Source organism: Carassius carassius, chromosome 3 (genome assembly GCF_963082965.1).
Source record: "Carassius carassius chromosome 3, fCarCar2.1, whole genome shotgun sequence".
Classification (NCBI taxonomy): Eukaryota; Metazoa; Chordata; class Actinopteri; order Cypriniformes; family Cyprinidae; genus Carassius; species Carassius carassius.
Window position 1 is genome coordinate 20,351,673 of NC_081757.1, and position 13,863 is coordinate 20,365,535.

Genomic DNA, 13,863 nt, shown 5'->3' on the forward strand with positions numbered 1-13,863 from the left:
TTACATAAATGTACATTTCTTTTTCAAGAACCAAAAATAAAGGATTTGCTTTACTGGCGTTTATACACTGTATTACTACTTACACTTTTATTTGAGGGGATATTAGTGAAAACAAATAAAACATGTTCTAAGCACAAAGAAAAAATTGTGGTCAATGTTATCATTTATAAATCTAGTCAAATCTTTCCAGTCTTAAAACACGCACGTGTAGAAAGCGCACGTAGCTCGTGACGTCATCGGCCGAGGCGGGGCGCTGACCGTGGTGCTGAATGCGCCTCGCACCTCTCAGACTTAAGTACAGGACACTGGGTACCAGAGCTTCACTCCTCTCACTATCCTCAATCTCAGTCGCCTCTGACCTACTTCCACTCTGACCACATCACCCCTGAAACGCGAGAGCCGCTATGCCGAATTAACGAGAGCTGTTTGGGCTCGACGGTAGGATGGCTTGTGTGCGCGCGCTGCTCCTCGCCTTGCTGTCTGTCCACGCGCTCGCCGCTGTATCCGCGGACAGGAGACTCGGTAAGTTAGTTCAAGTGTGTGATGTTTGTCGCTCTTACCTTTAGAAATAAGTCAACTTGTGTTTGTGTATGTGTGTTTTCCACGAGTACAATAATGAGGTATATCACAATAGCAGGTTGGCACGAGCTTGATGTTTTTTTATGCAAATTAGCGGGTCATGTATAAATGTGTACACAAAGTCCTTCATCCTTAAGTTGTGAGGTTTCACAGCCCATTAGTGATTTGATTCTGTGTCACATGTACCTCGGCCAACATCCTTGTTGCTCCTGGAGCTATTTCCCCATCAACCAATCAGATTTCAGGGATAGGATATAGAGGGATTATACACTATCAATTTATCATTTACTTACTGCACTCTCAAAAAATAAATGGTTTATGGTAGTACTTTAACCTGTATGCACCTATTACTGGATGCATGTTTATTTTTTAAGCGTGTATTCACACCTGTCTTGTTTGGTTCAATTGTTGTTCAAGTTCATTTCCCCCTGTGGTGAAGATCTTTTGGGTGGGTGTAGATACAGCAATCACACTTGGGTGCAGACCAAACAACCATACAGAGACCCAGCTGAAGAGGGGGACTCCAATAAATGGATGAATGGATGACCTTTGCGCATGTGTGATTTGTTTACAATTTCTGATTAACTTGCAAAAAGGGAATTGTGAAAGCAAAAAAAAAAAAAAGAAAAAAAAAAAGTGAACTACTGGACTTTCCTGGTGTGAATGCACCCTAAGTTAATGTCCCAGTGTTGAGCTGCAGGTACAGTTTTTGCACATTTATGACAGTGTGTTTTAGTGGTAGATAGTAATAGCTGGAGCCATGATATGATTGTTGTTCCAGGATCATCAAAATCTGCTGATCCAGTAACATGTTCTGGTCCTCAATTGAAATAGGTTTCAAATCTGTGTTTTAGGACAGTTACCTTGGAGTCTTGTTTCCATGAGCATGCAGAGCGCATAGGGGTTGCTAGACAAATGGGAGATAGTTCTAATGCTCCTCAGTGACAGTGGATTACATAATCGCGTTACGGTTCATTAAAGCATCTTGGCAGGCTTCATCTTTCAAAGGAACAGGCCGAGAGCGAGAGCCAGCCTCAGTTGGGAAGGACCCGGCTTGAGTTTAAACACGCTTCATGAACTGGTGCGTTCACACATGGATAGTGAGGGAGCTTTGATCATTGAAGACATGAGTGACTTCAAACTTTATTAAAGACTGAAGCCTTCAAAGACTTGGGCTGGCTTGCCTGTGAAATTTCCAACACATGCCATGTGCATCAAAATCTTGTTCTAGTTCAGAGTTGTGGCGTAGCGGGTAGTGCACATGCTCAGTAGAATGCAGATATGAATCTGGCTTGTGTCATGTTAAGATCACATTCCCAGTCTCTCCCTCTCACCAGCAGTCTTTTTATGGACTTTTTTCACTTGATCATGTGGATATGTTTTAGTAATTTTGTGAGCATTTTATATATTCTATCAGGACTGATTTATATTTATATTTTCATTTTTTGCAATCTAAAAGCCAAATCACACTAGGCTTGATGGTTCTGAAGTTTTTTCTAGAATGCACAATGTGTTACTAAATGATTTGCAAACACTCAGCTGGGTTTGCACAGGATCATCCTTGTTAAGTAAGCTGTGGTTGGAGAACAGTGCATCATGGGAAGGGTGTTTAGAAGCAGGCAATCTCTGTGGTTGGCATATGAGGTTGGCAAAGGCTGGGATGAGCGAGTTCTGTGAAGCCCTGATGAATAGAGCAGCTAAGCATCTCCAAACAGTCTGTTGGAGGCTTATATATCTCTGCATTCAGACTGATTCTGGGTCTCCAACTTTCTACATCCTTCTTTTTTCTCAGTTTTTCGAACATTCTGTATGAAAATATCTGGTAACACCATGAAGCCTGATGAAGTCTGTATTTCAAATGAATTGTAATAAAATTAAAAATAAACCTAAAATGTCATATTTAAAAAGAACAAGAAGAACAATAATCTATTAAAACCTAAATAGATATGGTGTACGTTGTGTTGGTTTTTTAATCATCACACTCTTAAATGTCATGACATACTGTTATAATTATTTCCGGTGGCATGGACACAGTGTGCAAAGCTGGATTTTTTTGGACAGGATTTAGAGATTCCGGAGACAGAAACAGAGTGAGTCAGACTTGTCCTGTGAGAGATGCAAATGGTCAGAGGTTCTGAATTTTTTATTCTTAGGGTTTTGTTATAGTCTAAAGTGATGGTTGAATTCACAATCTGTGTATGTTTATGTAGACACAGAAGCACATTGTTATTTTTAATAAGTCCCTTTGTGTATTATGTTTACGTCATCTAATGAACATGATATAGGAGATGGTAATTTCCCTGCATCCTGTTCAGCAGCTCCATGAACTCCCTGTGTGGAGATGGGGAGCGTGGGAGATGCTGCTCATCTCAAGCAGAGATTCAAACTGAGCTATTTTAACAGAAGATTTATGGCTCACTTAGAATCTCTGATGCTTTTTGTACATTTGAGGTGAACAATATCGCCCACTCCTGACACACCTAGCTCAAGATGACAGAAGAGCTGACGTTTTCCAACACACATGACTGGCAGTATTCTTCTCTACTGTCACGTAAAGGAATATTCCGGTTCAGTACAAGTTATGCTCTATCGGTAACATTTTTGGTAGATTTTTTTTTTTTTTTTTTACTTGTCCCTCCTTTTCTTTGAAAAAAGATCAAATCTGGGTTATTGTAACTTAAACTGGAAGTGATTTGGGCCAGTTTGTAAACATTCCAGTACTCATCATTTCAGTAGTGTAGGCACAAAATGTAAACATGAATATTAACAGGATTTTCACTGTAAAAAATGATTTGTAATTTTAACAGTAAGACTAAAAATCTATGATAAATACCTGTTAATTGGATAACAGTACATTCCATTATTTTATACACTGTGCAGTGAAAAATCTATCAGTACATTTCATGATTTATACTGTAAAATACTGTTAAGTAAAAACTGTTATCTTATCATTTACAATAAAAATGTAAATTAGCATTCTCAGAATTCTCTTTATGTTGCTTCACAATTTGTTTTTTTTATTATAAAAAATGTTTTCTGCTTTTTTTCTTGTAAGTTTATGTACATTAGAGTTTTATGTTACATTATATGTTGGTAAATTAATGTTTATTATATTACCTTAATGTCACGTGTTTTACAATCATGGTATTTTGTTTTTGTTTGTATAACACTGTGCATGTTCTATATATTATAATTTAATGCAGCTTGAACTTATTATGAATTTTGATTCTTCTTTTTGATTTGTCTTTCTCTGTACCACTTGTGTTATTAGGGTTATTGTCAGTAGCCTATATGTTAAAGGATCAAAACAGAATTTAGTAGCATTGCGGTTGTGCCAAGTCAACAGAAAAAGGCTGTCGGTTTTGTTTTGTTTTGTTTTGTTTTCAACTGTAAAATGTAGGCTAGTTGTTCTGTAAAAAAGAGAGAGAAAGAGAGAGTAAAAGCATTAAGTTATCAAAGTATAAAAAATAAAAGTAAAAAAATAAAAAAATTACTTAAACATAACACTTAAAACCTTTAACTAACCATAACAATGAGAGGAGTTTTATCAAGACAAATTGTTGTGCTTTTCTAAATGTATACACTTCACATTTCTAGTCTTCTAAAAACTGGACCCATTTATTTCCTTTGTAAGTGCAATTTTTGCTTTATTATTTTTATTTTTATTATTTTTTAAAAACACAAGGGACATAATCATATTTTGTACTGTAAATTGCACTTAAATTATAGAGAATATTGTTCACATTTTATTCCAAGGTACAATTCTCACTATAAACAAACCAATAACTATGATTTTTGCCTCAATAAACTCCTAACTTGCTGCTTATTAATAGGTAGTAGGGAAATTGTTAAGTTTAGGTATTGATTAGAGATGTAGAATATGGTCATGCAGAATATGTGTTTTATTAAACAGCCAATATTAATAACAGGCATTCTAATAAGCAAGTTAATATAGGCCCCTATACGAATGTGCAACCAGAATATTCCTTTAATGTTTGGATAATATACCCTGACCTCATGGTCAGAGTCCGCTTGAAGCTATATATAGGCTACTGTAAGTCAGAATAACCCCATTTAAACATACATAGATAAATGATCAGAGTTTGAGATGGATATGACACCTGGTCATTTATCTCAGTCAGATTGTATTAAATAATTCAATATCTACCTCTGTCTCCATATGTCGTCCAAGCCATTCACTGAGTTCTGTTTAAGAGATAAATTATTTCTATGAGACCTGTGAGGTTCAGCTTCTCAGTGACTTTAATAAAGCTGCTGTCAGGCAGACATGCAGACACAATGCGGACAGCCTGGCTGAATTTTGCAGACTGGGTCCCATTCAGGCTTATCCAATGGAGAGGCCCACAGCCTTCAACACAAAAATTTATTTTAATTGATATTTAAATTATATTTAATTAGTCGATATCAGCAAATAAATAACATCAATCAAATCTCCACCTGAGATAACCATAACAATAAATAATATATAGTAAATAGTAGCGTAAACATAGTTTTCAACATTCATTCTAAATCAGTGGTTCTCAAAGTGTGGGGCGCGCCTGCCAGTGGGGGGTACACGAGTATTGCAGGGGGGCATGGGCCATCAGCAGAAAAAGAAAAGAAATAAAACAGGAAACAGCCAAAGGATGTAACTTAAAATGGGAGATGGATTGGTGTGTGAAAGGGAAGAGAAAAGCCATAGATCAAGTCGCATAGACCCAGGCAGGTGCTGGTCATTCAAAAGCTAAATGCAGAAAATATGACAAGGCATATCTTGTGCTGCATCCCAATTCGCCTACTTATACTTTGCCCTAAAAGTACGTACTTTTTTGTGAAGAAAAAGTACATACTTCTGAGTATATAGAAGAATAGTAGGCAAGCTTTGAGACATTCTACTTTGCCATAGCTGCTTCTGTAATGGACGCTCTGTTGTTTAGTTACTTTGCATTCTGTCACTGTTTAAACTGCTCTGTCAATCTTCTTGTCACAGTTAACATCATCTACATCTCGTTTAATTTGATTTCCTACCGTATTGGAGAGAAATGAAGAGGAACGTTGATCTGGGCCTATCATGCCAAGAACTCTGCTCATGTGTTTGCATAATGATGCATTTAAAAGTTAATGACTAAACGTATTGCAGTGTTGCTGCAGTTGAAATAATGATTAATAATAATTAATATTTTTCATCAGGTTAGACAGTGATTATTTATCCCTCAAAAATTCCTTTCTCTACCTGTTTGTACGTACAGTAGGTGGCCAGCCTATCTGGGCCTTACCGCCGTGCGTACCGCCGCGGTGGTAACTGTAATTCAATCGCGTGTTAAAATCATTCGCGAAACTACCGCCAGGTGGCGCAAAGGGACGGATTTCAGAATGAATGTAATTGTAAAATGAGATAAAAGAAGGAAGTAAAACAACAATAACATTATGATATAACATTGTAACATTAAAAAAAAAACATAATTTTTTTTACAATTTGTTAATTTTTAAGATGTAGGATAGTCTTAGGCTACAGTCTACTAAACAAAAATTAAAAGAAGACCTTAACACCTATTTTTATTAAACAGTAAATAAATATAAGGCCTATATATATATATATATAAAATATATAAAAATTAAGTATTATTTGTTTCAGCTGTTTGAGCGTGCTGGTGCCTCGCGCACATATTCACTGGAAACAGCAGTGGTTCACCGGACATTCGGCGTGAGCACTTTGACATATTGTTAATTATTATTTTTTTTCCTCGATACTGAAACGCACACAGCCTATTTACCTCATGAATAATAGTTAAGCTTCAAATGGGCAACATCACAAAAGGTGGTAAAAATACTGTGAAATTAATAATGGCATGGATTTTAGAGCATAACAACTGAAGGTTTATAAAACATTAGCCAATAAAGCATTTTTTTAAACAACGGAACTTAAAGTTGTGAACTAAAATATTATTTCAACCATACAGCATGTGAATAAATAAAATGCATAATTTTCATAACATTTCATTATTCATAAAATGCATAACGTTTCTGGTGTTTGGATTTGTACTTCAATATAATGAGCTCCAAGTTTAAGAATAGCCCTAGACTCGTTTCTCTCTCTCTCTCTCTCTCTCTCTTTAACAGCATTAGCTCAATGATATACGTCTTCCTTCCGTTAGAATTTTCCTGCCTTGCTAAATGTTGGGCTCATGATCAATAAGTTGTATTGGCCTCAATCTGATTCAGTAAAGTCAAACCGCAGACAGTGAAGCTGCATCACTGAGCGCGCGGGCCTCGCTGTGAGGCGGGAACAGAGGATTCAGCTTGGTCTTAAAGCCTGCTGCAAACATCCACGATCACAAATAACAATGATTTTCTTAAAATTATGATTAATTATTAATTGATGATTTGTTATTATCATTATGGTCTTGTGAAAATAATAAAATTATAAATACAAAGAGTAGTGCTGCTGAGTGCAGGCATGTTTCAGCCCAGTAACACACCGTTCCTCAGAGCCAAAACAGAGACCGAATTCTGTTCAGCTGGAGGGAGTTGGGTTTTGGATAGTTATGCATGGCTTGTGGGGGTCGAGATAAAGGTGTGAATTGCTCTTTCATATGGACAGTGTCTTAGGAGGCTTTCACTTGCTGAACTGGTTTATATATGACTGTTGTTTTGGTTATATTCAGAGTGCTGTCTCTCCGACGAGAGAAATGCAACATTCGCAGATTTCACAATTCGTTTTCGTTTAAAAAACATTTCAAGCTTTCTGTAGATATATTTTTAATGTTCCTATGTGAGACACCACGATATTATGTTAATTAAAAAATTATACATTCATTATCATGAAAAAATTAAAGCGATGAGACGGCGCCTTCCTGTCATTAATGCACATTAATAATTTTTGCACAAACACTTGAATATGAGCTTCTTATCACGAGTAAAATTCATGCCAACAGCCAACATTTTTAGCTTGATCAGAAGGTTGACTGCAAGAGTCGAGCGGGATGTTAAGAGTTTGTCTGTTTCTTTTACTGATTATTTTCGGGTTAAAGCATGATATAAACAGATTCACACTCAATCGCTTTTGCAATAATGCGTTCAAACAAATGTAATCTTACAGTGCTACTACATTATCAGCATGCTATCTGATTTTGAAATCTTGAAGAAGTTAATCGATCTGTTTAGATAAAATAACTGACAAAAATATACTGTTATTTTCATCACAAACAAAATTTTTACAGCAGAAAGCAGCAATTAAAGATGTAATGCTTACAATGTTATTAGTTTTGCATGTGATAGGCTTTAGGGGAAAAAGTTTACACAAAATAGCTTAAGCCACTTTGAAACTTATTATTATTATTTTATATGCTTTGTTATGAACATAACATTTCAAACATACTGAAATACTTTATTCACGGAGTGAAGGTGAAGCGTGTTTCTGGTATCAGTGCGCGGAGGGGAAGTTGTTGCTGCTCACAGACTCTGCTGTGAGTGAGAGAGATGTTTCACCCGACGAAATGAAGACGACCACGGGAACACAAGCACAGCACATCCGCCAAAAAGCAACCCGCAACAATGCTCGTTCATCGACTCGCTAAGCTTTACTTTTGTTGGTCGCATGGCAGTAAATAATTCAATAATATGACCATGCAGTCAATACAGATATTTAATAAAAACATTAAAACAAGCAGGGCTGTAAAATAAAACAATAAAAAACGCACGCCAGGTCTACACCGGACACAAGTGGAACGATCCAACAAAAGACAACAGAACACAGTGATGGATACACTGGACACGACCCCCATCATTGAACTGATGCTCGTTCTGTTAATGATGAAATGTTCTGATACTGCGTTCAGATGATTTGACACTATAGTGTGATGTCATCAAGTTTAGACACACTTTTCGCTGTGGGGCACAGATGACAACTCGTGTCTGGTGTAGACACAGACAGTGACTGCTCTATTTACAAATAAGTTCTATAAGAAAAAAAAAAAAAAAAAAAACTAAACCAGCGGCATAACGAGATGGAAATATAAACTAGAAAAAATATTAACAGGTCCTCCGTCCATGACACTGACTTACAGCGGAGCTGGCAGTTTTAATCTGAACAGCTCTTAAAGCTGAGTGGATGGTTAGATGCATGATGGGCTAGTATTAAAAAATAAATAAATAAATAAATAAATAAATAAATAAAAAAAGGTCTTTCCAGCATTTAAGTATAACAGTACTGTTTTTTTTAAATCATCTTGTTGCAGTTATAAATTTGACTGCTAAATTAATGACAAAGAACTATATTAAAACTTGTTTTGTAAAATTTCTTCGTCATTTGAATATTGATTTAAAAATCGGTTTAAATCATGAATCAGATTTTTTTTTCTAAAATAAAAAAAAAAAACTGGGATTTTTTTTTAGGCCATATGATGTTACCCTACTTTAAAAGCAAGTAAAGAAGGTTTCCTTTAAAATTACTTTAGTTGTCAATTACTAAAGCTTTTTTTTTTTTACATCGTGTGAATGTTGTTGATTATAATGAGAGAACTTGAGTTAAATCGTGAGTTTCAAAGATTTAATCGTGCCGGTTTAATTTTATTCGTTTCTTGTTTTAGGCATATTAGGCCTAAATGATGGGAATGAAATTATACAGTGCTTCACATTTGAACATGCAACAATTTCTTAATCAGTTTACAGACAAATGTCTTTTTCCCAATAAGTTATGTCAAAATAAAGGACAGGTAACGAATAACAAAAATGCATGTTGTTTTATTAAAGGAAAAAATATATTTATATTTAAAATATAAATTAAAATATAGGCATAATATATTAAAATATTGACATTTTGCACATTAATCCATGTAGCCTACCCCCCTAAAATAGGCTACCACTTTTAATGCTCCGATGCAAAGTAAACCACAATTTCTTTTGAATAATATAACGGATAATTAATATAAGATAAATAATACAGCACAGCTTTTAAATGTGTCAAATCTAAAATATGGTTTAATACCATGTAGCTTAGAAAATATAATCACAAACTCAGGCTGTATAAATATATTAAATATTTAAACTATAGTGTTTTTCTTTTATTTTCCGTTACTGAAGCAGTCAAATGTAACACATCAGCGAGGCAAAACAGACGTCTATTTGCGAAAATGTGCTTTGATGCGCTTGTTTGATAACTTGTGGTTAGCAGCATTGCTCTCTGCTTCACTCACTGTGTCTATACCAGATGCTACAGTTGTTGCGTCGTGCCGCAAGTCTACACTGGACATGACAAAGCGACCGTTGCAAATCATATTAACTTTGTATCAGTACGTCATGAATAGAACAAGGCATCAGTTTCAAGATTCAAGATTTTTATTCGTCACATACAAGATTATATATAGCATATATAACCAGCAGTGAAATGTGAGTCATGTCCGCTCCATGGACAGTGGAACTTAAAGAAGTAGGTAAAAAAGTAAATAAAAACATAATCTAAGCGGAGCGACCTGGACGGCGACCGGACCCGGCGGCGCCATCTTGTAAAAATCTGGGGGATTTGTTGTGTCGTGTAGCGCCTCGCCGCATTCACTGATTATAATGGGTTCTACTGTATTTTACCACTTGCGTCCGGTGTAGATATGTTAATTTTTTTATAAGTTTAAAGGGGGCCATGACCCCAAATGTTTGAGAACCACTGTTCTAAATAATGAGCAGCATGGTGCTCATTTTCTAGTTAAATGCATTTCAATAATATTTAGAATCAAATGATTATAAATCAAACTATTTACTGAATAGAAAACCAGGTGTAAATGTGCTAAATTTGAAGGCAAGTATTACTGATACTTAATGGGATAATTCACATAATATCAAAAATGCTGTCATTGTTTTCTCACCCTCATGTCCTACAAAAAAAAAAAAAATGTATATATATATATATAATTGCCACCCTTCACCAGGCTCCCGACTGGACTGGGTGCGTGAGAGAGGAGGGGCGCTCAAATAACCTGGGCCGCCGGACTCCGCCCCTTGCCTGGACCCTTCCTTCCTGAACACTACCTGTCCTTCACAAACCCCGTAGCATGACAAGGACACCAGATCCCCTGTTTTTTTTTTTTTGTACAGTTCCCCCTTTGGACACTTTTATTCCCTGTTATTTATTTAACTGATATATATATATCAGTTAAAAATTGTGTTCCAAATAAGAAGGAAACTCATACAAGTTGAAAACCAGTTGAGTGTGAGTAAATGAGCAATCTCATTAGGTATGTCTATTTTGTTGGCTGTTTCTCAATAAAACTGTCATGAGAGAATCATGAAGTTCGGTCTGTCACTACTAATCGTCTCAGTGTGAAATCTGATAGTTTCTGAAGCACTGCCTGAGCTGAATGTGTCTGTCATCCCTGTCCTGTTTTTGCTAGATGAGCTTTTGTATCTGAGTGTGGTCTTGTCAGCTGTCTTTGTTGGAGTGTGAGAAGGAGAGAAAGTCCTCCTTTCTGCTTATGTGTGCAGACAAGCTGTTGTCTGTGAGCATATCCCAGCATCCTTTTAGCACCCTGCAGTGTCTGGCATTCTGGCACACACAGGTAACACAGACTGCAATTATAACACACTAAGTACTATGTGTGTGTGTGTGTGTCTGCTTCTCTCATATATCATCTGTGACATAATTATCCATTTTACTGAATCTGTAAATAATCAGTGACTTATTAAATCTGGTCAAATTACTCAAATCTCATCTATCATGTGATGGCATCAGCCCACCTGCTGCTATTTCAAGTATGTGATCTGTGTAACCAGACCCTTTTAACTGCCATAGAGTCTTTACTTTATACACATCTTAGCTGGGGTAGATGGCATATTTATCTTTTTTGTGAATTACAATGATGCAAGTTTTGTGTTTGTGTAAGGTAAACAGGAACTGATTAGACATACATACTAGACATTTTGTTTCACATAACAACTGAAAGCAAAAATTACAACTATTTAAACATACTGTACTTTTTACAGCTTCATTTTCATTTGCAAAAACTAAATAAGCCAAACAAGTACTATTGAATATGCCAAAATAAGTCCAAACAATATTGGTTAATTATAGACTTTAATTATGGTAGAGCCATATTTAATTTCTGACAGGAATGAAAACCAGGCTGTGGGGGATAGAAGTAAAAAGTTTTGGCAGTGACCACAGGTTCTCTATGGGATTGAGTTCCGGGAGTTGCCTGCCCACGGATCCAAAATGTCAATGTAATGATCTTTGAGCCACTTGTTTATCACTTTTGCTTTGTGACCTGGTGCTCCATCATGCTGGAACATGCACGGATCATCACAAAATTGCTAATGGATCGTTGGAAGAACTCGCTCTTGCAGGACTTTTTGATACCATTGATACCATTCTTTATTCATGGCAGTGTTTTAGGCAGAATTATGAGAGACCCTACTCACATGGATGGTCTCAGGATGCTTCACTGTTGGCATCTCACAGGACTCTCCGAACAATCGATTTTCCAGATGTCAGCCGGAAGAGAGCTTCAGAAAAAATAAATTAGGACCAGTATTCTGTTGTCCAATCCTTGTACTTCCTGCAGAATTTCAGTTTGTCCTTGACTTTATTTTGAAGAGACACTTCTTGACACCAGGCCATTGTCCAAAAGTCTTGGCCTCACTGTGCGTGGAGATGATCTCACATCAACCTGCTGCAATGCCTGAGCAAGCTCTGCACTCAGTGCACTGCTGGAGACATGATTCCATAGCTAACTCCTCAGGAAGAGATGACCCTGGTGCTTGCTGGACACTCTGGGACGTCCTGAAGACTTCTTCACTGCAGTCAAGCTTCTCTCCCTGAAGTTTCTTTAATGAATTTAATGGTTCTTTCAGGTTCAATATTATTTGTAGCAATATCCTTCCATGTGCGACCATTTTGATGCACTACAATGATGGCTGCATGTCTCTTTGGAGATAACCATTGCTAAAAAGAACACAATGATTGGAAGCACTTCTTCCCTCCTTTTATAACAATCAGTCTGTTATTACAATCTATTTAGTATGATAGTGATTTCACCTGACTAGTACTCATTCACACTTTCACATGTGCTGCTGTTATGATTGGTCAATTAATGCTAGCTGGTCATTTTGTGTCAGAATAAAAATACAGTGAATTTTTTTAATTTGTAATTTTTTGGTGAAAAGTTCATTTTTTGGCCAATGAAGCTTTTAGAAATTATTTAAAATGCATCTGATCACTCTGCACAATAATCTAGAAACAATGTGAATGCACACCACAACAGCTTAAGCAGCTAACTTTAAAAAAAAAAACTAAATTTATGTCACTGCCAAAACGTTTGGCCATGACTGTACAGTGCATTCAGTAGATTGTACTGTTAAGTAACATACAGTTTGTTCAGCTGATTAAACATCTTTTTCCAGAAAAAAAAAAGACTTTCAGTACACAAACTGTAAAGATTACAAATCTGTCCTTCACATCTTTGTTTTCATCCATGGTTAACCTGTTGAGGATTCCCTCAAATGTCTACTGTGGTCAAAAATGTGTCCACAAAACCTCTTATCAAGATAAGTATCCCAGAGCAGATTTTCACATGTGAAAGAGCATTAAGAAAAGGTCAGATCATAATTGATGGCAATGGCCAGAGTTTACAGTCAGGAAACACATCTATATGTTCAGTTTATTAATGGAGAAACTCCCTGTGGACAGCAGGTGAACAGACTGTGATGTATTTTCAGTCTTCATGTATTCCTAGAGATCCATCATGCTTGCTTAAAACTGTGCAATGATGTGAATAAGTATTATGTTAATTTTTAAATTATTTCCCTTATGACCTAGATGTGGATGTGTTTTTCACAATCCTTTCCTAGCAGATCTTGTATTCCCTAATGACCTACATACAACTGCAAGCAGTACGGCAGAGCAGTTTCACACATTAGGCTATGAGAAATTTTGTATTCAGTCTAGAAGTTTCCTGAGCTTTCAGATTGCAGTTCAACTCAACATACATATATTTGTAGAATGAAAGTAATAAAAAACACAAGCACAAAACGGTAGCTCATGCATCACAGCCCAGTGCCCAGGTTTACAACAATTTCTCAAACTTAAGCATGGCTATGCATTTTATTTCATTTCTCATCCAGGCCAGCATGCAACTTTTGTATTTTTAATATGTGCCCCCCAGACCAAAATTTCTACCAAGGGGGAACCCCCTGTCTACCCAACCTGGATCGTGAATATTACAGAGGGTGACTGCGATTGTGCCTTAGCAACAGCACTTAGCACCCGGTCTGTGCACACACAAATACATTCTACATAGG

At 36.5% G+C, this 13,863-nt stretch overlaps 1 protein-coding gene across 2 annotated transcripts in view; it reads left to right on the forward strand.

Annotated features, from left to right (window-relative positions):
• Positions 1–234: 234 nt before the first annotated feature.
• ptprn2 (protein tyrosine phosphatase receptor type N2) overlaps positions 235–13,863 on the forward strand; it is a 243,530-nt gene continuing 229,901 nt past the window's right edge. For both annotated transcript variants that reach the window (XM_059533291.1, XM_059533301.1), the window contains exon 1: positions 235–522. In XM_059533291.1, the coding sequence (XP_059389274.1) occupies positions 444–522 (79 nt within the window). In that variant the 5' untranslated portion in view covers positions 235–443. The remainder of the gene's footprint in view (positions 523–13,863) is intronic.